The sequence below is a fragment of the Salmo trutta genome, chromosome 35 (genome assembly GCF_901001165.1).
Source record: "Salmo trutta chromosome 35, fSalTru1.1, whole genome shotgun sequence".
In the NCBI taxonomy this organism is placed as follows: Eukaryota; Metazoa; Chordata; class Actinopteri; order Salmoniformes; family Salmonidae; genus Salmo; species Salmo trutta.
Window position 1 is genome coordinate 38,035,757 of NC_042991.1, and position 27,115 is coordinate 38,062,871.

General features: G+C 43.9%; 1 protein-coding gene across 2 annotated transcripts in view; it reads left to right on the plus strand.

Annotated features, from left to right (window-relative positions):
* The window catches only part of LOC115175167 (protein-tyrosine kinase 2-beta), a 58,206-nt gene that overhangs the window by 16,440 nt on the left and 14,651 nt on the right, over positions 1-27,115 (plus strand). For both annotated transcript variants that reach the window (XM_029734399.1, XM_029734400.1), the window contains exons 2-21: positions 2,498-2,737; positions 5,178-5,356; positions 6,935-7,022; positions 10,063-10,142; positions 10,441-10,503; positions 10,756-10,810; positions 11,065-11,205; positions 12,105-12,179; positions 14,788-14,889; positions 16,647-16,764; positions 16,921-16,960; positions 17,240-17,277; positions 17,466-17,507; positions 20,088-20,185; positions 20,394-20,475; positions 22,555-22,655; positions 23,334-23,449; positions 23,721-23,821; positions 25,218-25,307; positions 25,684-25,888. In XM_029734399.1, the coding sequence (XP_029590259.1) occupies positions 2,540-2,737; positions 5,178-5,356; positions 6,935-7,022; positions 10,063-10,142; positions 10,441-10,503; positions 10,756-10,810; positions 11,065-11,205; positions 12,105-12,179; positions 14,788-14,889; positions 16,647-16,764; positions 16,921-16,960; positions 17,240-17,277; positions 17,466-17,507; positions 20,088-20,185; positions 20,394-20,475; positions 22,555-22,655; positions 23,334-23,449; positions 23,721-23,821; positions 25,218-25,307; positions 25,684-25,888 (2,012 nt within the window). In that variant the 5' untranslated portion in view covers positions 2,498-2,539. The remainder of the gene's footprint in view (positions 1-2,497; positions 2,738-5,177; positions 5,357-6,934; positions 7,023-10,062; positions 10,143-10,440; positions 10,504-10,755; positions 10,811-11,064; positions 11,206-12,104; positions 12,180-14,787; positions 14,890-16,646; positions 16,765-16,920; positions 16,961-17,239; positions 17,278-17,465; positions 17,508-20,087; positions 20,186-20,393; positions 20,476-22,554; positions 22,656-23,333; positions 23,450-23,720; positions 23,822-25,217; positions 25,308-25,683; positions 25,889-27,115) is intronic.

Below are 27,115 nucleotides of genomic sequence, written 5' to 3' on the forward strand. Positions count from 1 at the left end.
TCTTTCTGACTGACCACCCTCTCTGTCTCAAACTAGGGATGATGGCATAACCCCCGCCCCCTGTCCCTCTCTCTCTCCCCCCTCCTCTTTCTCTCTCTCCCCCCCCCCTCTTTCTCTCTCTCCCCCCTCCTCTTTCTTTCTCTCCCCCCCTCCTCTTTCCCCCTCCTCTTTCTCTCTCTCTCCCCCCTCCTCTTTCTCTCTCTCCCCCCTCCTCTCTCTCTCTCTCCCCCCTCCTCTTTCTCTCTCTCCCCCTACTCTTTCCACCCTCCTCTTTCTCTCTCTCTCCCCCTCCTCTTTCTCTCTCTCTCCCCCTCCTCTTTCTCTCTCTCCCCCCCTCCTCTCTCTCTCTTTCCCCCCTCCTCTTTCTCTCTCTCCCCCCTCCTCTTTCTCTCTCTCTTTCCCCCCTCCTCTTTCTCTCTCTCTCCCCCTCCTCTTTCTCTCTCTCCCCCTCCTCTTTCTTTCTCTCCCCCTCCTCTTTCTTTCTCTCCCCCCTCCTCTTTCTTTCTCTCCCCCCCTCCTCTTTCCCCCCTCCTCTTTCTCTCTCTCCCCCCCTCCTCTTTCTTTCTCTCCCCGTCCTCTTTCTCTCTCTCCCCCTCCTCTTTCTTTCTCTCCCCCCCTCCTCTTTCTTTCTCTCCCCCCCTCCTCTTTCCCCCCTCCTCTTTCTCTCTCTCCCCCTCCTCTTTCTCTCTCTCTCCCCCTCCTCTTTCTCTCTCTCCCCCCTCCTCTCTCTCTCTTTCCCCCCTCCTCTTTCTCTCTCCCCCCTCCTCTTCTCTCTCTCTTTCCTCCCCTCCTCTTTCTCTCTCTCTCCCCCTCCTCTTTCTCTCTCTCCCCCTCCTCTTTCTTTCTCTTCCCCCCTCCTCTTTCTCTCTCTCCCCCTCCTCTTTCCCCCCTCCTCTTTCTCTCTCTCTCCCCCTCCTCTTTCTCTCTCTCCTTCTCCCCTCCTCTTCTCTCTCCTCTCTCCTCCTCCTCCCCTCCTCTCTCTCTCTTTCCCCCCTCCTCTTTCTCTCTCTCCCCTCCTCCCCCTCCTCCTCTCTCTCTCGCCTCTCCTCCCCCCCTCCTCTTTCTCTCTCTCTCCCCCCTCCTCTTTCTCTCTCTCTCTCTCCTCCTTCCTCTCTCTCTCTCTCTCCCCCTCCTCTTTCTTCTCTCTCTCTCTCCCCTCCTCTTTCTCTCTCTCCCCTCCTCTTTCTCTCTCTCTCCCCTCCTCTTTCTCTCTCTCCTCCTCCTCTTTCTCTCTCTCCCCCTCCTCTTTCTCTCTCTCCTCCTCCTCTTTCTCTCTCTCCCCCTCCTCTTTCTCTCTCCTCCCCCTCCTCTTTCTCTCTCTCCCCCTCCTCTTTCTCTCTCTCCTCCTCCTCTTTCTCTCTCTCCTCCTCCTCTTTCTCTCTCTCCTCCTCCTCTTTCTCTCTCTCTCCTCCTCTTTCTCTCTCCCCTCCTCCTCTCTCTTTCTCTCCTCCCCCTCCTCTTTCTCTCTCTCCCCCTCCTCTTTCCTCTCTCTCTCCCCTCCTCTTTCTCTCTCTCTCCCCCCTCCTCTTTCTCTCTCTCTCCCCCTCCTCTTTCTCTCTCTCTCCCCCTCCTCTTTCTCTCTCTCTCCCCCTCCTCTCTCTCTCTCTCCCCCTCCTCTTCTCTCTCTCTCCCCCTCCTCTTTCTCTCTCTCTCCCCCTCCTCTTTCTCTCTCTCTCCCCCTCCTCTTTCTCTCTCTCTCTCCTCCCTCCTCTTTCTCTCTCTCTCCCCCTCCTCTTTCTCTCTCTCTCCCCCCTCCTCTTTCTCTCTCTCCCCCCTCCTCTCTCTCTCTTTCCCCCCCTCCTCTTTCTCTCTCTCTCCCTCCTCCTCTTTCTCTCTCTCCCCCTCCTCTTTCTTTCTCTCCCCCTCCTCTTTCTCTCTCTCCTCCTCCTCTTTCTCTCTCTCTCCCCCTCCTCTTTCTCTCTCTCCCCCGTCCTCTCTCTCTCTCCCCCCTCCTCTTTCTCTCTCTCCCCCTCCTCTTTCTCTCTCTCTCCTCCTCCTCTTTCTCTCTCTCTCCCCCTCCTCTTTCTCTCTCCCCCTCCTCTTTCTCTCTCTCTCCCCCTCCTCTTTCTCTCTCTCCCCCTCCTCTTTCTCTCTCTCCCCCCTCCTCTTTCTCTCTCTTTCCCCCTCCTCTTTCTCTCTCTCCCCCCCTCCTCTTTCTCTCTCTCCCCCCTCCTCTTTCTCTCTCTCCCCCCTCCTCTCTCTCTCTCTCCCCCCTCCTCTTTCTCTCTCTCCCCCCCTGCTCTTTCTCTCTCCCCCCCGTCCCTCTCTCTCTCCCCCCTCCTCTTTCTCTCTCTCCCCCCCTCCTCTTTCTCTCTCTCCCCCCCTCCTCTTTCTCTCTCTCCCCCCTCCTCTCTCTCTCTCTCCCCCCTCCTCTCTCTCTCTCTCCCCCCTCCTCTTTCTCTCTCTCCCCCTCCTCTTTCTCTCTCTCCCCCCTCCTCTTTCTCTCTCTCCCCCCTCCTCTCTCTCTCTCCCTCTCCCTCTCTCGCCCTCTCCCAAGGTATGACATCAGTATGACGTTATCATTCTCTCTACCGTGAGAATGTACGAGGTGATGCAGGGAGACACTACCACTTTGTCCTGGAGGCTACCCAGCCCCGGCCACAACGACGGCCCACAACAGAGCCCCTTCAGCGGGGAGGGAGGACCCACCAAGATCCTCAAAGTCTGTTTTTCCACCAACAACACCCTGGGGAAGAACTTCAAACTGGTCAAATGTGACAGCTCCTGGAAGATCAGGGTGATTAGCTACGCTTTGACCAGCTGTTGACGTCAAAAGGGATATAGAAATACATTTGATATACATAAATACATTTGATATACACACATACAGTTGATATACAGTGAGGGGAAAAAAGTATTTGATCTTCTGCTGATTTTGTACGTTTGCCCACTGACAAAGAAATGATCAGTCTATAATTTTAATGGTAGGTTTATCTGAACAGTGAGAGACAGAATAACAACAACAAAAAATCCAGAAAAACGCATGTCAAAAATGTTATAAAATGATTTGCATTTTATTGAGAGAAATAAGTATTTGACACCTCTGCAAAACATGACTTAGTACTTGGTGGCAAAACCCTTGTTGGCAATCACAGAGGTCAGACGTTTCTTGTAGTTGGCCACCAGATTTGCACACATCTCAGGAGGGATTTTGTCCCACTCCTCTTTGCAGATCTTCTCCAAGTCATTAAGGTTTTGAGGCTGACGTTTGGCAACTCGAACATTCAGCTCCCTCCACAGATTTTCTATGGGATTAAGGTCTGGAGACTGGCTAGGCCACTCCAGGACCTTAATGTGCTTCTTCTTGAGCCACTCCTTTGTTGCCTTGGGTCAATGTCATGCTGGAATACCCATCCACGACCCATTTTCAATGCCCTGGCTGAGGGAAGGAGGTTCTCACCCAAGATTTGACGATACATGGCCCCGTCCATCGTCCCTTTGATGCGGTGAAGTTGTCCTGTCCCCTTAGCAGAAAAACACCCCCAAAGCATAATGTTTCCACCTCCATGTTTGACGGTGGAGATGGTGTTCTTGGGGTCATAGGCAGCATTCCTCCTCCTCCAAACACGGTGAGTTGAGTTAATGCCAAAGAGCTCCATTTTGGTCTCATCTGACCACAACACTTTCACCCAGTTGTCCTCTGAATCATTCAGATGTTCATTGGCAAACTTCAGACGGGCATGTATATGTGCTTTCTTGAGCAGGGGGACCTTGCGGGGGCTGCAGGATTTCAGTCCTTCACGGCGTAGTGTGTTACCAATTGTTTTCTTGGTGACTATGGTGACAGCTGCCTTGAGATCATTGACAAAATCCTCCCGTGTAGTTCTGGGCTGATTCCTGACCATTCTCATGATCATTGCAACTCCACGAGGTGAGATCTTGCATGGAGCCCCAGGCCGAGGGATATTGACAGTTCTTTTGTGTTTCTTCCATTTGCAAATAATCGCACCAACTGTTGTCACCTTCTCACCAAGCTGCTTGGCGATGGTCTTGTAGCCCATTCTAGCCTTGTGTAGGCCTACTGTAACGTGGGTTGTATAAAGGGGACCAAGGCGTGGCGTGTTAAGTGCTCATATTTCCTTTAATGAAAACACTTAAAACAGAAAACAACAAAACGACCAAACAGTTCCGTCAGGTACTACAGACAAAACGGAAAACAACAACCCACAAAAACCCAGGAAGCAAAACCCCATACTTAAATACAATCTCCAATCAGAGGCAACGAGGCTCAGCTGCCTCCAATTGGAGATCAACCCAAACAACCCCAACATAGAAATAGAAAAACTAGAACTAAAACATAGAAATAGAAAACATAGAAAAACCCAAGACGCCCCCTGTCACGCCCTGACCTACTCTACTATAGAAAATGACATCTTACTAGGGTCAGGACGTGACACCTACAATCTTGTGACATCCTTGGAGAGCTCTTTGGTCTTGGCCATGGTGGAAAGCTTGGAATCTGATTGATTGATTGCTTCTGTGGACAGGTGTCTTTTATACAGGTAACAAACTGAGATTAGGAGCTCTCCCTTTAAGAGTGTGCTCCTAATCTCAGCTCGTTACCTGTATAAAAGACACCTGGGAGCCAGAAATCTTTCTGATTGAGAGGGGGTCAAATACTTATTTCCCTCATTTAAATGCAAATCAATTTATAACATTTTTGACATGCGTTTTTTTCTGTATTTTTTTGTTGTTATTCTGTCTCTCACTGTTCAAATAAACCTACCATTAAAATTATATTACATTTCTTTGTAAATGGGCAAACGTACAAAATCAGCAGGGGATCAAATACTTTTTTCCCTCACTGTACATAAAAACATTTGATTGATAGATTTTTTTGGTTGATGAGTTGATTGATTGACAGAATGGATGGATTGATTGAGGATCTGTTGTAGGAAATGAAGTGTGCTACTGTTCATGATGTGTACAACCCCTTGGGAGTTGGATATGGATATGTGAACTGCAGTTGTTTGTAGTAAGACATATCATTTGTTTATCGTCAATTCGACACAGAAGTCACTTAGCTACTTAGTTGTAGTCTATAGTGCAGTCTATCCTGACCAGTGATATCCTTTTAACTGTGACTGGTCTCTCTACTCCTGGCTATAGTGCAGTCTATCCTGACCAGTGATATCCTTTTAACTGTGACTGTCTACGTACTGGTCTCTCTACTCCAGGCTATAGTGCAGTCTATCCTGACCAGTGGCAGGCTGGGCCCTAACATCCAGTATAAAGGCTGCTATGGTCTGCTGCTGAAGCACCTCAAGTCAGACGAGCTCCACTGGCTCCATCCAGACCTGACCGTGGGGGAGGTGGAGCAACGCTATGAGAGTCACCACGTGGAGGCAGAGTGGAGGTGAGAGGAGGGGTGGAGGGATGGGACAGGGGTGGAGGAGGTGGACGAGGGGGGGAGGAGGGGTGGGACAGGGGTGGAGGAGGTGGACGAGGGGGGGAGGAGAGATGGGTGGAGAAGGGGTGAGGCAGGGAGGAGGAGGTGGACGAGGAGAGATGGGTGGAGGAGGGGTGGAGGAGGGGTGGGACAGGGAGGAGGAGGAGTGGGACAGGGGTGGTGGAGGAGTGGGACAGGGTGGATGGAGGAGTGGGACAGGGTGGATGGAGGAGTGGGACAGGGTGGATGGAGGAGTGGGACAGGGGTGGATGGAGGAGTGGGACAGGGTGGATGGAGGAGTGGGACAGGGGTGGATGGAGGAGTGGGACAGGGGGGGATGGAGGAGTGGGACAGGGGTGGTGGAGGAGTGGGACAGGGTGGATGGAGGAGTGGGACAGGGGTGGATGGAGGAGTGGGACAGGGGGGGTTGGAGGAGTGGGACAGGGGTGAATGGAGGAGTGGGACAGGTGGTATGGAGGAGTGGGACAGGGGTGGTGGAGGAGTGGGACAGGGTGGATGGAGGAGTGGGACAGGGGTGGATGGAGGAGTGGGACAGGGGTGAATGGAGGAGTGGGACAGGGGTGAATGGAGGAGTGGGACAGGGGTAGATGGAGGAATGGGACAGGGTGGATGGAGGAGTGGGACAGGGGTGGATGGAGGAGTGGGACAGGGGTGGATGGAGGAGTGGGACATGGATGGAGGAGGTGGACGAGGGGAGACGGATGTTGATTATTTCTCCTTGCCATTATCATTCACCTGATGACAAGACGAGACATGCAATTATTTATTTTTACTAATGTATGATGAGGACCATGGGTTGCCGGTTTGCCGCCAATATTCTGCCCATATGAACAAATGTATATACAATATTCCTGCTCACATGAACACATTTATTTTAGGGCATAAGTGAAGCAATGTATGACAGCCTTTTTTAAAGTTTAAAGGCGTTTCCTCATGGAGCCACAAGACAAAAGAGTCACTGTAAAATATAAAGTGTTGCGGTGGTGTTTTGGGTTTGCCTGGGACGGGCAAATATGGGTACGTTCATCAGATGAATACTCCTACTCTAAAATATGGGTACTGTCAGATGCGTCGTAAAAAGTGGACCAAGGCGCAGCGGGTATCGTGCTCATCTTCCTTTTTTATTTGGATAAACGTGAACACTTAACAAAAATAACAAACAACAACGAAAAACAGTCCTGTAAGGCTACACAGCTATACATGGAACAACTACCCACAAACATAGTGGCAAAAACCCCCTACTTAAATATGGCCTCCAATTAGAAGCAACGAAGAACAGCTGCTTCCAATTGAAGGCCAAACCAAAACCTGAGCATAGAAATAGACTAAATAGACATTCAAACATAGAAATAGACAACATAGAACATTACCCAAAAACCCAAGACACATAAATCAAACACACCCCTGCCACGTCCTGACCATACTACAATAACAAAATGACCCCTTACTGGTCAGGATGTGGCAGGTATGTTCATCAGTTGAAGACTGCTACTCTAACGTATGGTTATTTTCATCTCTCCACAGGTATGACCTGAGAGTCCGCTACATTCCAGTCAACTTCCTGGAAAAGTTTAAAGAAGACAGTACCACACTGCTGTATTTCTATCAACAGGTACAGTAGGCAGCAAGCACTACTCTGACTATGTAGAGGACACATTAATACTCTATGTAGAGACCACATTAATACTCTATGTAGAGAACACATTAATACTCTATGTAGAGAACACATTAATACTCTATGTAGAGACCACATTAATACTCTATGTAGAGAACACATTAATACTCGGACTATGTAGAGAACACATTAATACTCTATGTAGAGAACACATTAATACTCTGACTATGTAGAGAACACATTAATACTCTGACTATGTAGAGAACACATTAATACTCTATGTAGAGAACACATTAATACGCTATGTATAGAACACACTATGTAGAGAACACATTAATACCCTATGTAGAGAACACATTAATACTCTATGTAGAGAACACATTAATACTCTGACTATGCAGAGAACACATTAATACTCTATGTAGAGAACACATTAATACTCGGACTATGTAGAGAACACATTAATACTCTGACTATGTAGAGAACACATTAATACTCTGACTATGTAGAGAACACATTAATACTCTGACTATGTAGAGAACACATTTATACTGTATGGTGAGAACACATTAATACTCTATGTAGAGAACACATTAATACTCTATGTAGAGAACACATTAATACGCTATGTAGAGAACACATTCATACTCTGACTATGTAGAGAACACATTAATAATCTATGTAGAGAACACATTAATACTCTGACTATATAGAGACACATTAATACTCTATGTAGAGAACACATTAATACTCTGACTATGTAGAGAACGCATTAATACTCTATGTAGAGAACACATTAATACGCTATGTAGATAACACATTAATACTCTATGTAGAGAACACATTAATACTCTGACTATGTAGAGAACACATTAATACTCTGACTATGTAGAAAACACATTAATACTCTATGTAGAGAACACATTAATACACTATGTAGATAACACATTAATACTCTATGTAGAGAACACATTAATACTCTGACTATGTAGAGAACACATTAATACTCTGACTATGTAGAAAACACATTAATACTCTATGTAGAGAACACATTAATATGCTATGTAGAGAACACATTAATACTCTGACTATTTAGTGAACACATTAATACTCTGACTATGTAGAGAACACATTAATACTCTATGTAGAGAACACATAAATACTCTATGTAGAGAACACATTAATACTGTATGGTGAAAACACATTAATACTCTATGTAGAGAACACATTAATACTCTGACTATGTAGAGAACACATTAATACTCTATGTAGAGAACACATTAATACTCGGACTATGTAGAGAACACATTAATAATCTATGTAGAGAACACATTAATACTCTGACTATATAGAGACACATTAATACTCTGACTATGTAGAGAACACATTAATACTCTGACTATGTAGAGAACACATTAATAGTCTATGTAGAGAACACATTAATACTCTGACTATGTAGAGAACACATTAATACTGTATGTAGATAACACATTAATACTCTGACTATATAGAGACACATTAATACGCTATGTAGATAACACATTAATACTCAGACTATGTAGAGAACACATTAATACTATATGTAGAGAACACATTAATACTCTGACTATGTATAGAACACATTAATACTCTGACTATGTAGAGAACACATTAATACTCTATGTAGAGAACACATTAATACTCTATGTAGAGAACACATTAATACTGTATGTAGAGAACACATTAATACTCTGACTATGTAGAGAACACATTAATACGCTATGTAGATAACACATTAATACTCTATGTAGAGAACACATTAATACTCTATGTAGAGAACACATTAATACTCTGACTATGTAGAGAACACATTAATACTCTGACTATGTAGAGAACACATTAATACTCTATGTAGAGAACACATTAATACTCTGACTATATAGAGACACATTAATACTCTATCTAGAGAACACATTAATACTCTGACTATGTAGAGAACACATTAATACTCTATGTAGAGAACACATTAATACTCTGACTATATAGAGACACATTAATACTCATCTAGAGAACACATTAATACTCTGACTATGTAGAGAACACATTACTAATTTCCAGAACTAAATCGTCAGCGATAATTCACTGTTGTCTGTTGTCTTGAGCAATTTGTAAGTCGCTCTGGATAAGAGCGTCTGCTAAATGACTTAAATGTAAATGTAAACGTAAATGTCTTGGACTTGTGGTAATACTGTAGATGCATTGTTACGCAACCTGGTCTCAGAGCATTTCTTATCATTCTGTAAATGATGTAAATCCGAGACACTCCGTCTAATATTACATGCTACATTTCGTATGGTGTGTATTAATTTGTGGCTGTCCATCACCCATTTCATATGATATGTTACAACTTACAATTCGTATTATATGGTAAGAATTTTGCTAAATGTATGTGTTACGAATTCTAGCTAGGTGGCTAATGTTAGCTATCTGGCTAACATTAGCTAGGTTAGGGTTTAAGGTTAGGAGTTAGATTCAAAGGTTAAGGTTATAGTTAGGGGAAGGGTTAGCTGACATGCTAAGTGGTTGCAAAGTAGCTAAAATTAGTAAGTAGTTGAAAAGTTGCTAATTATCTAAAGTTGTCCCTGATGGGACCTTTGGGTTGCTAGACGTTCATGTTATACGCCTACCCATCCACCCCAACCAACCACCCTACTTTGGTTTTAGCCTTAAGTAACCATCTGTCTTTATGTATTAACAACAACAACATAACATACCATACTCATTTGAGTGTCCCGGATTTACATGTACTATGTTACGTCTAGACTATGAGACCAGGCTTAGTGACTTCATACAGATAACAGTTCATGTGTTCTGTCCATATTGCCTATGTTAGGCGTGTAGTGACTACATGTAGATAACAATTGCCTGTTTTAGGTGCGTGGTGATTACATGCAGTAACCATGCCAGTAAAGTCAAAGACGGAATGCAGCGTAACTAACCCTAACCCGTTAACAGTAAATGTGGTCTCTCTCTCTATGCCTTCTTGGTTCTGTGTTAGGTGCGTAGTGACTACATGCAGTACCATGCCAGTAAAGTCAGTGATGGGATGGCCCTGCAGCTGGGCTGTCTGGAGATCAGGTGAGGTCGGGTTTTCCTCATGTATCCTCTTGTCAGTGTGTAGACGTCATCAACGTCACAGTGGGTTTGTCCGCAGAGCCTAGTTGTCGTAGGTCACGTTGTTCTAAATCGATTCAAAATTCAAGTTTATTTGTCACATGACAGAATACAATGGGTGTAAACCATACAGTGAAATGCTTACAAGCTTTTCCTCCACCATACAGAACATTTAAATAGGATCTTTAAAAATAATAATAATAAAAGCAGGGGAACTGAGTCGGATAAAATAGAAAACAGTGTTTATCTGCTTGGTTTTCAGGAGGTTTTATAAAGACATGAACGCTAAAGGTTTGGAGAAGAAGTCCAACTTTGAGTTACTAGAGTAAGTACTTAACGTTTTACATGTTTGTTGGTACCAACCTTAATTTACCTACCGTTTCTATCACGTTGGTTTGATTGGTTGGTTTATTTACCTACCGTTTCCATCACGTTGGTTTGATTGGTTGGTTTATTTACCTACCGTTTCCATCACGTTGGTTTGATTGGTTGGTTTATTTACCTACCGTTTCTATCACGTTGGTTTGATTGGTTGTTTTTTTTCTTCTAACTGGTCGATTTATTTTGACCAATGAAGGAAGGACGTGGGGCTGAACCTGTTCTTTCCACAGGAGCTCATTGACCGCATGAAGGTACGCGTTTACATTTCCACATGATCGTTCAACATATTATTGGAAGTTTCGAGAACGTTTTTTAATGAGCCTAACCGTAACTATTATGTCAGGAAAGAGAATTTCTGTTAATTTCTGTTAATTTCTGTTAATTTCTGATAATTTCTGATAATTTCTATTCTAGCAGCGTCGTTTACCCTGCTGTTTACTATGTGACATCATAGTTAAAATAGGGTTATGAAAGTGTTGTCTAATGTTGTGATGTTCTGTCCCAGTCTCGTCCCCTTCGGAAGCTGATCACCCAGACGTTCCAGCAGTACTCTACTCTGAAAGAGGACGAGTGTATGGTTCGCTTCTTCAAAACGCTCACGGAATTCATCAACGTTGACGAGGAGGTCTACCCCTGCGAACTGGTGGTGCGTGTTTCTGTTGGCTTTACAGACAATACAATTAGGAATGTCCGCACTCAGGTATTTGCAGTCGGTACACAGTTAATACCTGAGTGAGGTCCTGTCAGGACACAGTAAATACCTGAGTGAGGTCCTGTCAGGACACAGTAAAAACCTGAGTGAGGTCCTGTCAGTACACAGTAAATACCTGAGTGAGGTCCTGTCAGGATACAGTAAATACCTGATTGAGGTCCTGTCAGGATACAGTAAATACCTGAGTGAGTTCCTGTCAGTACACAGTAAATACCTGAGTGAGGTCCTGTCAGGACAGAGTAAATACCCGAGTGAGGTCCTGTCAGGACACAGTAAATACCTGAGTGAGGTCCTGTCAGGAAACAGTAAATACCTGAGTGAGGTCCTGTCAGGACACAGTAAATACCTGAGTGAGGTCCTGTCAGTACCCAGTAAATACCTGAGTGAGGTCCTGTCAGGACACAGTAAGTACCCGAGTGAAGTCCTGTCACGGCACAGTAAATAACTGAATGAGGTCCTGTCAGGATACAATAAATACCTGAGTGAGGTCCTGTCAGGATACAGTAAATACCTGAGTGAGGTCCTGTCAGGACACAGTAAATACCTGAGTGAGGTCCTGTCAGGACACAGTAAATACCCGAGTGAGGTCCTGTCAGTACACAGTAAATACCCGAGTGAGGTCCTGTCAGCACACAGTAAATACCTATCATATCATTTTCCTGATCATAACCGATTCCTTTTGGATCACGGCACCTCAAATTATGCAAGAATCTACAATTAGAAATGCACTTGGTTTTCCTTTTTACACGGCTCACTTCAAAGAAAATATTGTATTAGTCTGAAGTTTGTCAAGAAATTAAAGTTAAGTTGCAACCCCACTGTTTTGTCCACAGCAAGGCTGGAGTCTGTCAGTAGAGCTGGTGATTGGAGCCAGGGGCATTCGCCAACGCACCCATAAAGACTCAGCGGTAAGCAGGATGTTAACTGTAAACAGGGGCATTCTCCAACGCAGCCATAAAGACTCAGCGGTAAGCAGGATGTTAACTGTAAACAGGGGCATTCGCCAACTCACCCATAAAGACTCAGCGGTAAGCAGGATGTTAACTGTAAACAGGGGCATTCGCCAACGCACCCATAAAGACTCAGCGGTAAGCAGGATGTTAACTGTAAACAGGGGCATTCTCCAACGCACCCATAAAGACTCAGCGGTAAGCAGGATGTTAACTGTAAACAGGGGCATTCGCCAACGCACCCATAAAGACTCAGCGGTAAGCAGGATGTTAACTGTAAACAGGGGCATTCGCCAACTCACCCATAAAGACTCAGCGGTAAGCAGGATGTTAACTGTATACATGGCATTCTCCAACGCACCCATAAAGACTCAGCGGTAAGCAGGATGTTAACTGTATACATGGCATTCTCCAACGCACCCATAAAGACTCAGCGGTAAGCAGGATGCTATATATGTTGCCATTTGGTAAATTTTCATTCCATTGTCATGAATGATTTCTGGCCGATATTCTTATGTTCTTCATGTCCCATCCCCAGCCTGTGTGGGGTCCGGGGTGAATTTTCCCCCCAAGTGATAGATTAACCATTAGTATGGAAAATGCTAAACTGAACCAAGGTCAGCATCTACTGAGCATTGTGGGGGAAATGTACTTGCTACTATTGTGATATGTTGTTGTCTCACCTAGCTGAAGAAGAATGCACTAATTGTAAGTCGCTCTGGATAAGAACGTCTGTTAAATTACTTAAAATGTAAATGTGACTTCACCCTTCACTACACTCTTAGAAAAAAAGGTGTTATCTAGAACCTAAAACTGCTATTCGGCTGTTCACATAGGAGAACCCTTTGAAAGAACCCTTTTGATTCCAGGTAGAACCCTTTTGAGTTCCATGTAATACCCTCTCCACAGAGGGTTCTACACGGAACCCAAAAGTGTTCTACCTGGAACCAAAAAGGGTTCTACAAACGGGTTCTCCTACGGGGACATCCAAAGAACCCTTTTGGAACCCTTTTTTCTAAAAGTATAGAGGTTGACATGGGAGTGAAAATCCATTCCTGTCCTGTCTTGTCCTGTCAAGGTTTTTTCCTGTACTGTCCTGTTTCGGCAACAGTTCTATAACCACTGAACCTTCCTGTTCTGTCCCTGTGAAAATTACTCCCGTCTCGTGCTAATTTTACACACAGAAATCACAAATGCAAAAAAATCATCTCGCCATAGCAACTGCTCCGTTTGGCTACCGCACAGTGCTCAGCAGACAGTCTCCTGCCCTGCACACAGCTGATAACAACAGCATTATCAGAGTTTGGCAATGAAGGCAAACCTTCCACTTACCCAGAGTCGGATCGACTCAATTAATCTCTTGAAGGATTCATCATTCACTGACATACGTTGGCGTATGAGGTAAAGTAGTGACTGCACTTATAGCCGTGGCTATAACTGGAGCGAGGCGTGAGAGTGAGCTGATGGAAGAGGAAGGGTGAAATTACATTAACTAATATAATATAATTAAGTAAACTATCTTAGGCCAACTCACAGTTTTTAAATAAAATGATCTACACATTACATATCCACCCACCACACAAAAACCCCTCAGTTTATAACTATTCCTGTACTGTCCATCCTGTCCTCTCCCAAACTTGATCCCTAGAACCAGAATCCCACAGGAACCCCAATAGTATTTTCATTTATTTATTTTACCCCCTTTTTCTCCCCAATTTCGAAATTGTCTCATCGCTGCAACTCCTCAATGGTCTCGGGAGGCAAAGGTTGAGTCGTGCGTCCTCCGAAACATGACCCGCCAAACCATGCTTCTTCAACACCCGCCTGCTTAACCTGGAAGCCAGCAGCACCAATCCGTCGGAGGAAACACTCTTCAACTGACTACCGAGGTCAGCCTGTAGGCTCTGCACCACAAGGAATTGCTAGAGCGCGATGAGCCTAGTAGGCCCCCCACCGGCCAAACCTTCCCTTAACCCGGACGACGCTGGGCCAATCGTGCGCCGCCCTATGGAACTCCTGATCATGGCTGGTGATACAGGCTGGTGATACAGCCCGGGATCGATCCAGGGTGTGTAGTGACGCCTCTAGCACTGCGATGCAGTGCATTAGACTGCTGCTCCACTCTGGAGTCCTGTTCCCGGGAGTCCTATCCCTGGGAGTCCTGTTCCCGGGAGTCCTGTCCCCGGGAGTCCTGTCCCCGGGAGTCCTGTCCCCGGGAGTCTTGTCCCCGGGAGTCCTGTCCCCGGGAGTCCTGTCCCCGGGAGTCCTGTCCCCGGGAGTCTTGTCCCCGGGAGTCCTGTCCCCGGTAGTCCTGTCCCCGGGAGTCCTGTTCCCGGGAGTCCTGTCCCCGGGAGTCCTGTCCCCGGGAGTCCTGTCCCCGGGAGTCTTGTCCCCGGGAGTCCTGTCCCCGGGAGTCTTGTCCCCGGGAGTCTTGTCCCCGGGAGTCTTGTCCCCGGGAGTCCTGTTCCCGTGTCAACCTTTACCCTACACCTGTGGCTGTTAAATCAAATCAAATCCAATCAAATTTAAGTGTATCAGTGAATTGTTTCTCTCTTATCCCCCCCAGCCTGTGTGTCTAGCGGATTTCAAACAGATCAAGAGCATCAAGTGTTCATCTCAGAGTGACGGCAAAGCCCTCCTCAACCTGGACATAGACGGAGCCAGACAGGTACACATTAAAATAGAAGGAGAAAAAGGTAATTAGTACTGCTCAATCAGGACATGGACCGAGTCATACAGGTAAAACAAGGTAGTGAGGCCTGGGCCAACATTCACAAAGAGACTCGGAGTAGAAGTGCTGATCTAGGAACAGTGTTGCCTTTTAGATCATAATGAATAAGGTTTTATGGACAGAGAGGACCTGATCCTAGATCATAATGAATAAGGTTATATGGACAGAGAGGACCTGATCCTAGATCATAATGAATAAGGTTATATGGACAGAGAGGACCTGATCCTAGATCATAATAAATAAGGTTATATGGACAGAGAGGACCTGATCCTAGATCATAATGAATAAGGTTTTATGGACAGAGAGGACCTAATCCTAGATCATAATGAATAAGGTTATATGGACAGAGAGGACCTGATCCTAGATCAAAATGAATGAGGTTATATGGACAGGGGGAACCTGATCATAGATCATAATGAATAAGGTTATATGGACAGAGAGAACCTGATCCTAGATCATAATAAATAAGGTTATATGGACAGGGGGAACCTGATCATAGATCATAATGAATAAGGTTATATGGACAGGGGGAACCTGATCATAATGAATAATGTTATATGGACAGGGGGAACCTGATCATAGATCAGCACAACTACTCTGAGACATTATGAATACAGGCTCTGAATTCTAACTAGAGACATTATGAATACAGGCCCTGAATTCTAACTAGAGACATGAATACAGGCTCTGAATTCTAACTAGAGACATTATGAATACAGGCTCTGAATTCTAACTACAGACATGAATACAGGCTCTGAATTCTAACTAGAGACATGAATACAGGCTCTGAATTCTAACTAGAGACATTATGAATACAGGCTCTGAATTCTAACTAGAGACATTATGAATACAGGCTCTGAATTCTAACTACAGACATGAATACAGGCTCTGAATTCTAACTAGAGACATTATGAATACAGGCTCTGAATTCTAACTAGAGACATTATGAATACAGGCTCTGAATTCTAACTAGAGACATTATGAATACAGGCTCTGAATTCTAACTACAGACATGAATACAGGCTCTGAATTCTAACTAGAGACATTATGAATACAGGCTCTGAATTCTAACTAGAGACATTATGAATACAGGCTCTGAATTCTAACTAGAGACATTATGAATACAGGCTCTGAATTCTAACTACAGACATGAATACAGGCTCTGAATTCTAACTAGAGACATTATGAATACAGGCTCTGAATTCTAACTAGAGACATTATGAATACAGGCTCTGAATTCTAACTAGAGACATTATGAATACAGGCTCTGAATTCTAACTACAGACATGAATACAGGCTCTGAATTCTAACTAAAGACATTATGAATACAGGCTCTGAATTCTAACTAGAGACATTATGAATACAGGCTCTGAATTCTAACTAAAGACATTATGAATACAGGCTCTGAATTCTGACTACAGACATGAATACAGGCTCTGAATTCTAACTAGAGACATTATGAATACAGGCTCTGAATTCTAACTACAGAGCTGTGTCCGTAAGTCTTTTTTTTACATAACATTTTGATTGATGTGATCGATGAGTTAAAAGCCTGCGTCTTAAGTAAATATTTTGCCCTGAAAGCCTATCAGTCTATGACCCCTGTGACATTATAATGTTTGTATAGTGTTTGTAATGTGATTGTAATTGTAGTTATTGTCATTAACGTGAATGGTTCGTATCTTCTTCGTCAGCCTCTGTCTATCAACGTGACTAAGTTTGCGATGGCAGAAAACATGGTGGACCTTATTGACGGTTACTGTCGCGCTGAGCACGCCACTGACGAGTCGTTCATCGCTAGACCAAATAAAGGTAAAAGGGGATCAGGAAGTCCGCCGCTGTGCATTTTTTGGTAGGAGAAAACACTGCGAGGGGATACACTGAAAGAGTGCATCACAATGGTCTAACTCAATTTTCTCATCCCTCGTAAGTCTATTGAACAAATGTGGCTTCTTATGTGACCCACAGATGCCAATTTACGAAGTTCCCTGCCAGACCTTCCCACGAAGTGAGTGGATTCACTTTCTCTTGAACAAGGCTTCATATTTTTTGGGCATTTTTGTGTCATTTCCATAACAAGTCATTATACCGAAACCAAACTGGAATATTTAGTACTTGTTGAAACATGGGATGTACTGGACATGAGGCTGTCAGATAGTAGATGTATCAAAGAGACAAGTAGTGTTACTGTAACAGTATGCCTGGTGTATTGAGGAGATACCTCAAACCTAAGATTGATGATCTTCTCCTGTCCTCCTCTGGCTGTCTCTCCTCCCCCTATCTGTAGTCAAACGGAGAACACAGGCTCCTTCAGATATAGCATGGGTGAGTTTTCATCTACCACAACTGCCTTCATCTTTGTTTAACAAATATTATGAATAATTTGTCAGTACAGTGACTGTTTTGAATTGTTTGAAACTAGTACTGTAGGGGCAGGGCTACACTGTATGTTTCAAGTTGACCCATCTGTTTTTATCACAAACTGACATCATCAAATATTGTCCATCATTCAGGATCTGACATCTACGCTGAGATTGACGAACGACCAAAGTCTGGTAAGTAGAGACGTACTCTTTATCAGGATGGAAGACATTTATCGCATAGTATCTAGGGAGCCTGATGTAGACTTTTACTGTCTATACTCTATGTTCTAAACTCTATGTTCTATACTCTGGTCTATGTTCTCTGTACTCTATGTTCTAAACTCTATGTTCTCTGTACTCTATGTTCTATACTCTATGTTCTATATTCTATATTGAATATAGTTGAAGTCAGAAGTTTACATACACTTAGGTTGGAGTCATGAAAACTCGTTTTTAAACCACTCCACAAATTTCTTGTTAACAAACTATAGTTTTGGCAAGTCGGTTAGGACATCTACTTTGTGCATGACACAAGTCATTTTTACAATTGTTTACAGACAGATTATTTCACTTATAATTCACTGTATCACAATTCCAGTGGGTCAGAAATGTACATACACTAAGTTGACTGTGCCTTTAAACAGCTTGGAAAATTCCAGAAAATTATGTCATGGCTTTAGAAGCCATGACATAATTTGAGTCAATTGGAGGTGTACCTGTGGATGTATTTCAAGGCCTACCTTCAAACTCAGTGCCTCTTTGCTTGACATCATGGGAAAATCTAAAGAAATCATCCAAGACCTCAGAAAAAAAATTGTAGACCTCCGGTACCACGCGCATCTGTACAAACAATAGTACGCAAGTACAAACACCATCTGACCGCGCAGCCGTCATACTGCTCAGGAAGGAGACGCGTTTTGTCTCCTAGAGATTAACGTACTTTGGTGCAAAAAGTGCAAATCAATCCCAGAACAACAGCAAAGGACCTTGTGAAGATGCTGGAGGAAGCAGGTACAAAAGTATCTATATCCACAGTAAAACGAGTCCTATATCGACATAACCTGAAAGGCCGCTCAGCAAGGAAGAAGCCACTGCTCCAAAACCACCATAGAATAGCCAGACTATGGTTTGCACCTGCACATGGAGACAAAGAATGTACTTTTTGGAAAAATGTCCTCTGGTCTGATGAAACAAAAATAGAACTGTTTGGCCATAATGTCCATCTTTGTCTTTGGAGGAAAAAGGGGGAGGCTTGCAAGCCGAAGAACACCATCCCAACCATGAAGCATGGGGGTGGCAGCATCATTTTGTGGGGGTGCTTTGCTGCAGGAGGGACAGAAAATAGATGGCATCATGAGGTAGGAAAATTATGTGGATTTATTGAAGCAACATCTCAAGACATTAGTCAAGAAGTTAAAGCTTGGTCGCAAATGGGTCTTCCAAATGGACAATGACCCCAAGCATACTTCCAAAGTTGTGGCAAATGGCTTAAGGACAACAAAGTCAAGGTATTGGAGTGGCCATCACAAAGCACTGACCTCAATGCTATAGAACATTTGTGGGCAGAACTGAAAAAGCGTGTGCAAGCAAGGAGGCATACAAACCTGACTCAGTTACACCAGCTCTGTCAGGAGGAATGGGCCAAAATTCACCCAACTTATTGTGGGAATGTCATGCCCTGACCATAGAGAGCCCTCTGGGTTTTCTATGGTGTTTTAGGTTAGGTCGTAACTAGGGGGGTTTCTATGTATTATATTTCTATGTTGGTGTGTGTGTATGGTTCCCAATTAGAGGCAGCTGATAATCGTTACCTCTAATTGGGGATCATTCTTAGGTTGTCCTTTTTCCCACCTGCGATGTGGGATATTATTTTGTTTGAGTGCCGATGTGCGCTATGTATTTCACGATCGTTATAGTTTTGTTTTGGAAGTTTCACTATCATTAAAATGTGGAACTCTACTCACGCTGCGCCTTGGTCCAATTATTCATACGAAGGTCGTGACAGGGAAGATTGTGGAAGGTTACCCGAAACGTTTGACCCAAGTTAAACAATTTAAAGGCAATGCTACCAAATACTAATTGAGTGTATGCAAACTTCTGACCCACTGGGAATGTGATGAAAGAAAAAGAAGCTGAAATAAATAATTCTCTCTACTATTATTCTGACATTTCACATTCTTAAAATACAGTGGTGATCCCTTTCCTATTTTTACTAGGATTAAATGTCAGGAATTGTGAAAAACTGAGTTTAAATATATTTGGCTAAGGTGTATGTAAATGTCCGACTTCAACTGTATGTGCTGTACTCTATGTTCTATGTGCTATACTCTATGTTCTCTACATTATGTTCTATATTGTATTTTCTATATTCTATGTTCTATATTATATGTTCTAAACACTAGGTTCTATACTTTATGTTCTGTATTCTATGTTCTAAACTCTATGTTCTATTTTCTATGTTCTATATTCTACATTCTATAACTCTAGGTTCTATTCTATACTCTATGTTCTCTATGTTCTATACCTAGATTCTGAACTCTATGTTCCATGCTCTATTCTATGTTCTATACTCTATTTTCTGTATTCTATGTTCTTTAATCTAGGTTCTATGTTATATGTTCTTTAACTCTAGGTTGTATACTCTAGGTTCTATATTATATGTTCCATATTCTGTTCTATTTCTATGTTCTGTACTCTATGTTCTATATTACATGTTCTATAGTCTAAGTTCCATGGCAGCTACTCATTGTGTTATTGTATACCTGGTTCCAGTGGTGAAGTATGGAATTGACAGACATGCCATTGTTCTGGGACGAATCCTTGGCGAGGGGTTTTTCGGGGAGGTCTATGAAGGAATGTACAAAAAATCGGCAAGTATATCTCCTGACACCCTACTCACACAGTCAATTATAACACATCAAATGTTCCTAACTAGGCAAAATATTTATCTCATTAATGTGTGTGTGTGTGTGTGTGTGTGTGTGTGTGTGTGTGTGTGTGTGTGTGTGTGTGTGTGTGTGTGTGTGTGTGTGTGTGTGTGTGTGTGTGTGTGTGTGTGTGTGACTGTTTGAGAACCAGAATGGTGAGAGGATAAGCGTGGCGGTGAAGACGTGTAAAGACTGTTCACCTGATGTCATGGAGAAGTTCATGAGTGAAGCAGGTACACATCAAATACTGATCAAATCAAATCAAATCAAATTTATTTATATAGCCCTTCGTACATCAGCTGAAATCTCAAAGTGCTGTACAGAAACCCAGCCTAAAACCCCAAACAGCAAGCAATGCATGTGAAAGAAGCACGGTGGCTGGGAAAAACTCCCTAGGAAAAACTCCTGAGAAAACTCCTGATCACACTTCTTCTTCATCACTTCTCCAACTCACTGGTCTTGTGGTTAGAATGGTTGCACTGAGATTGGAGTTCAAACCTCAGTCAAGTCATACACTCTTAGAAAAAAAAGTGTTCCAAAAGGGTTCTTTGACCGTCCCCCATAGGAAAACCCTTTTTTGTTCCAGGTAGAACTCTTTTGGGTTCCATGTAGAACTCTCTGGGGAAAGGGTTCTACAGGGAACCCAATATGGTTCTACCTGGAACCAAAAGGGTTCTTCAAAGCGGTCTCCGATGTGGACAGCCAAAGAACCAGTATGTGGATGTTGCCTGTAATCCATGGCTTCTGGTTGGGATATGTACGTACATTCACTGTGGGGACGACGTTTTCGATGCTCTTATTGATGAAGCCCATGACTGAGGTGGTGTATTACTCAATGTCATTGGATGAATCAATGCCACAGATGAGTCTGTGCTAGCAAAACAGTCCTGTAGTGTAGCATTCGCGTCATCTGACCACTTCCGTATTGAGTGAATCACTGGTACTTCCTGTATTAGTTTTTGCTTGTAAGCAGGAATCAGGAGGATATAATTATGGTCAGATTTGCCAAATGGAGGGCGAGGGAGAGCTTTGTATGCATCTCTGTGTGTGGAGTAAAGGTGGTCTAGGTTTTTTTTCTCCCCTGGTTGCACATGTGACATGCTGGTAAAAATTGGTAAAACTGATTTAAGTTTGCGGCTACGAATAATACAGATGAGAACTTTCTTGGTAGATAGTGTGGTCTACAGCTTATCATGAGGTACTCTACCTCAGGTGAGCAATACCTCAAGACTTCTTTAATATTAGACATCGCACACCAGCTGTTATTGACAAATAGACACATACCCCCACCCCTCGTCTTACCAGAGGTAGCGTCTCTGTTCTGCCGGTGCATGGAAAATCCCGCCAGCTCTATATTGTCTGTATCTTCGTTCAGCCACGTCTCGGTGAAACATAAGATGTTACAGTTTTTAATGTCCCGTTGGTAGGATAATCTTAATCGTAGGTCATCAATATTATTTTCCAATGATTGCACGTTTTCTAGAAAAACGGAAAGCAGTGAGAGTTTACTCGCTCACCTCCGGATTCTCAGAAGGCTGCTCGATATGCTGCCCTTTTTATGGCGTCTTTTCTTCATGCAAAAGACTTGGATCTGGGCCTGTTCCAGTGAAAGCAGGATATCCTTCTCGTCGGACTCGTTAAAGGAAAAAGTTTCTTCCAGTCAGCGGTGAGTAATCGCTTTCCTGATGTCCAGAACTTATTTTCGGTCATAGGAAACGGTAGCAGCAACATTATGTACACAATAAGTTAAAAAAATAACAAATAGCACAATTGGTTGGGAGAATGTAAAACGTCAGCCATGTTCTTCGGCGCCATCTTCCCTGTGGCTCAGTTGGTAGAGCATGGTGTTTGCAACGCCAGCATGGTGTGTGCAACGTCAGCATGGTGTGTGCAACGCCAGGGTTGTGGTTTCGATTCCCACGGGGGGCCAGTACAAAAAAAAAAGAAAATGCGTGAAATGAAATGTATGCATTTACTACTGTAAGTCGCTCTGGATAAGAGCGTCTGCTAAATGACTAAAATGTAAAATGTCTGTTGAGGCGTTTCCCCTTCAAAACAGTCTGAAATGTCAGCCAGTCTTTTCAAACAGCTCGTACACTAAAAGGGCGTTATCATAATTTTCACAATTTCACAGTATTATTCCAACCATCTAGTGTGAATATATATACAGTATATGGGATTGGGACTTGGGATTGGGGACTTTAATAAGTAAGTATGTCTAACTGTCGTAAGTAGCTTTCATATGAAAATTGAAGGAAAAGTTTTTACATTTTTAATTTAATTTAATATTTTTAACTGAATCCGTTCTCCAGTGATCATGAAGAACCTGAACCACCCCCATATCGTCAGTCTGATCGGTGTCATAGAGGAAAACCCTGTCTGGATCGTGATGGAGCTCTACCAGTATGGAGAGGTGAGACAGCCATGTCACATGTTATTTAAGCCAGGACGATGTCATAAAGGGAGAGTTTACTATAAACTTTACTTACAAGTTCATTTTTTTTTTTTTGTCAGACCTGGGATTCAAACTAACAACCCTTCGATTGCTGACCTCTAACGTCTAGGCCAGCCATACTCAACAGGCGGATCATTTATTTGTTTGTAACCTGTTTGTAACCTGTTTGTAACCTGTTTGTAACCTGTTTGTAACCTGTTTGTAAGCTGTCAGAAATGTCCAGTTGTTAAACTAGCAGGCTAACCAGCTACCTACATATTGTAGTTATCAAGGCCAATTTTAGTGAGCAGGAGCCTCGACCCCCCCCCCCCCCCCCCCCCCAGGAGGACCCTCCTGATTTTGTTGAGTCACTCAGGTATCATATAAACATACATAAAGTCATGGCAACATGTAGAATTTCAGGAAATGAGCATTAAACTGCAACATTTTCTCTCCTCCAACAAGAAGGGTTTGAACAGTTTTGGGGTCGCAAGGTAGGGATTTGTTACTACGCCGATAAATGACAGTATCCATGCCGACCTTTGCCAGCTAGGACATTTTTTGTGACCGGTCCTTCTCAAATAGTTGGTGGGTTCCTCCTCTCTAGGCTACTTGCCGTCTGCCGTCCCATAATTCTGTTCCTTTTTTGTTTTTCAGCTTAAGAACTACCTGACAGAGAACAAGAACAAGCTCACCAACATAACGCTAGTTCTCTTCAGCCTGCAGATCTGCAAAGCTCTAGTCTACCTAGAGGGAATCAACATGGTGCACAGGTCGGTCTACCTAGACTAGAGGGAATCAACATGGTGTACAGATAGGACAGCCATCTTGACACCCGTATCCCATGTTGGCCACCATATTCCTCTTCAGAAAACACAACTCTCCATCACACTGCTAGATATGTAATACATTGACATCCATGCAGTGAAGTAGCCTCCCCCTAACCCGTTTATTGTGTCCAAAACAGAGACGTAGCAGGAACAACAAAAAACCCTGTCTTCTTATTGGACGACTTGAACTAACCCATTTATTGTATCCCAACAGAGACATAGCGGTGAGGAATGTGCTGGTGGCCACAGCAGACTGTGTTAAGCTGGGAGACTTTGGCCTGTCTAGATACATTGAGGATGAAGAGTATTACAAAGGTATGGGGTGGTCAGTGGTCTGTGTGCTCCATAGAGATACACAGCTGTTCTGTGAAGCTGTCCCATCATGGGCTCATGGGCAGCGCCACCTCCATTTTGAAGTAGTCAATTTCTTCTTCTACTACTTCGATGAGTTGGACGGAATCATATGATCCTTCCTTAACCACACACAGGACATCCCACCCAGTTGACTATTTCAAAATGGTGGAAGCACTCAATGGAATTGTCCCTGCAAAAACAGGTTTCATCCAGATCTAATCAAATCAAACCAAATCAAATTTTATTGGTCACATGCACGTGTTTAGCAGATTTTATTGCGAGTGTAGCAAAATGCTTGTGTTTCCAGCTCCAATAGTGCAGTAATTTCTAACAAGTAATATCTAACAATTTCCTAAAAATACACACAAATCTAAAGTAAAGGAATGTAATTAAGAATATATAAATATATGGACAACAATGTCAGAGATGCAGTTAACCTCTGCTCCAGACTGTCCTGTGTTTTTATTACCTTTATTTAACTAGGCAAGTCAGTTAAGAACAAATTCTTACTTTCAATGACGGTCTAGGAACAGTCTTGTTCAGGGGCAGAATGACAGAGATTTACCTTGTCAGCTCAGAGATTCGAAGTTGCAACCTTTCGGTTACTAGTCCAACGCTCTAACCACTAGGCTACCTGCCTCTAACCGCTACCTGCCTCTAACCGCTAGGCTACCTGCCTATAACCACTAGGCTACCTGCCTCTAACCGCTAGGCTACCTGCCTCTAACTACTAGGCTACCTGCCTCTAACCGCTAGGCAACCTGCCTCTAACCGCTAGGCTACCTGCCTCTAACCGCTAGGCTACCTGCCTCTAACCTCTAGGCTACCTGCCTCTAACCACTAGGCTACCTGCCTCTAACCGCTAGGCTACCTGCCTCTAACCGCTAGGCTACCTGCCTCTAACCACCAGGCTACCTGCCTCTAACCGCTAGGCTACCTGCCTCTAACCGCTACGCTACCTGCCTCTAACCGCTAGGCTACCTGCCTCTAACCGCTAGGCTACCTGCCCTAACCGCTAGGCTACCTGCCCTAACCACTAGGCTACCTGCCTCTAACCGCTAGGCTACCTGCCTCTAACCGCTAGGCTACCTGCCTCTAACCACTAGGCTACCTGCTCTAACCACTAGGCTACCTGCCTCTAACCGCTAGGCTACCTGACTCTAACCACTAGGCTACCTCCCGCCCCGCACGCTTTGTATATCAGAGTGGTTGGGGGAAAAAGCAGAAGACTTGTTTCCATCTTACATTTAGTAATAACATCTTAAATAGTGTCCCCACATTTACTAAATTATACAAATATATATACATACATAATATATACAAAAACGACTGGCATCTTTCTGAATCGTTTCCACAGCCTCTGTGACTCGATTACCTATCAAATGGATGGCTCCAGAATCCATAAACTTCAGGCGATTCACCACGGCTAGCGATGTCTGGATGTTCGGTAAGTCTGGCTTCCTTTTTTGGGGGGGGGGTCATTTCTGTGCACCTCTCTCTCTTTCTCTCTCTTGCTCTCTCTCTCTCTCTCTTCCTCTTGCTCTCTCTCTCTCTCTTCCTCTTGCTCTCTCTCCTCTCTCTCTCTCTCTCTTGCTTTTGCTCTCTTGCTCTCTCTCCTCTCTCTTGCTCTCTCTCTCTCTCTCTTGCTTTTGCTCTCTTGCTCTCTCTCCTCTCTCTTGCTCTCTCTCCTTTCTCTCTCTCTCTCTCCTGTCTCTCTCTCGCTCTCTCCTCTCTCTCTATTGCTCTCTCTCTCTCCTCTCTCTCTCTCTCCATAGTGGTATGTATCTATGTATAACCCCCCCCCCCCCCCCCCCCCCCCCCAGCGGTGTGCATTTGGGAGATCCTGAGCCAGGGGCAGCAGCCTTTCTTCTGGTTGGAGAACCGTGATGTCATTAACCAGCTGGAGCAAGGCATCAGACTACCCAAACCTGACAACTGCCCTCCTGCCCTCTACTCCCTCATGACACGCTGCTGGGCCTACGACCCCCGCGACAGACCCTCCTTCACCGAGCTGGTCGTCAAGATCAGGTACTCTAATCTACCTACAACTGTCCGATAAAGTATTTTGAAAAGTCTTGAGTTTTTTGTTATTCTTACTTCACCTGAGAAAGTGGTCAAGATAAGATCCTACCCTGACCTGGATACTTGAATGGACAATACTCACATGACATTTTCATAGATCTAAGAGCCTCTTTTTGGTCAACATCAAGTACTGATGTGGGCTGGACAATCTGGATTAAATACGATATAACCTTTGTCCCCAGGCTCGATTCGCTGGCACATAGAGCCTGGTAACAGTGTGCCACAAAGAGAGGACTTGAAAAGGGTTGTGGTTTAGAGCCCTGCATAGAGACGAATTTTAAGTCTGATTCCTACCCATGGCCTAATTGCTTTCTACCCGAAATTAGAAATAACTCCCTCCGTTAGTAAATCTAATTAGCTGCTCCTCTCTGTCTGTCTCACGTTCACTGTGCTTTGGCTCGCTCTGCATGCAGTCGGCTCATGGTGGCTCTGAGTCTGAGTATCCATAGCAACGGCTCCGCTCCGGCTGCTCAATGAAGAGACACGAGAGAGATGTTAGCTACTTTTCATGACTCTAAGCTCCAACAAAACTCAAGGAACATTATTATTTTCTCTGAAATAATCTCTCCTGTTTTATATTTGATGAGGTTGAAGCACTTCTGATACCATGTTTTAATCTTAGTCAGATGTCACTGTACTGCACAGCAGCGGGACAATGAGATTCTTACTGTAGCCTACATACTGTATGACTCATTCCTTAGTTAATAAGGGAGAGCAGACCATGTCCAGACGAATTCTTTAGTTAATTGAGAGCAGACCATGTCCAGACTAATTCTTTAGTTAATTGAGAGCAGACCATGTCCAGACTAATTCTTTAGTTAATTGAGAGCAGACCATGTCCAGACTAATTCTTTAGTTAAGGGAGAGCAGACCATGTCCAGACTAATTATTTAGTTAAGGGAGAGCAGACCATGTCCAGACTAATTCTTTAGTTAAGGGAGAGCAGACCAGACTTTCTCTGCGACCTCAAGTACTCATTAACTCTGTCTTTCATGTTTTTTCGGGTTGCATCAGTCATGGACAGAAACTTCTGAGACACATTATTAATGAAGAACACTCAGACATTCACTTCTAAGCCAAATTGTACCTCAGGATCCATCTCAGATAGTCCCGGTTGTTGCGTAATAGCGTTCAGCCAATCAGGTCGCAGCAGGGCGCGACATCAGGAAGTAG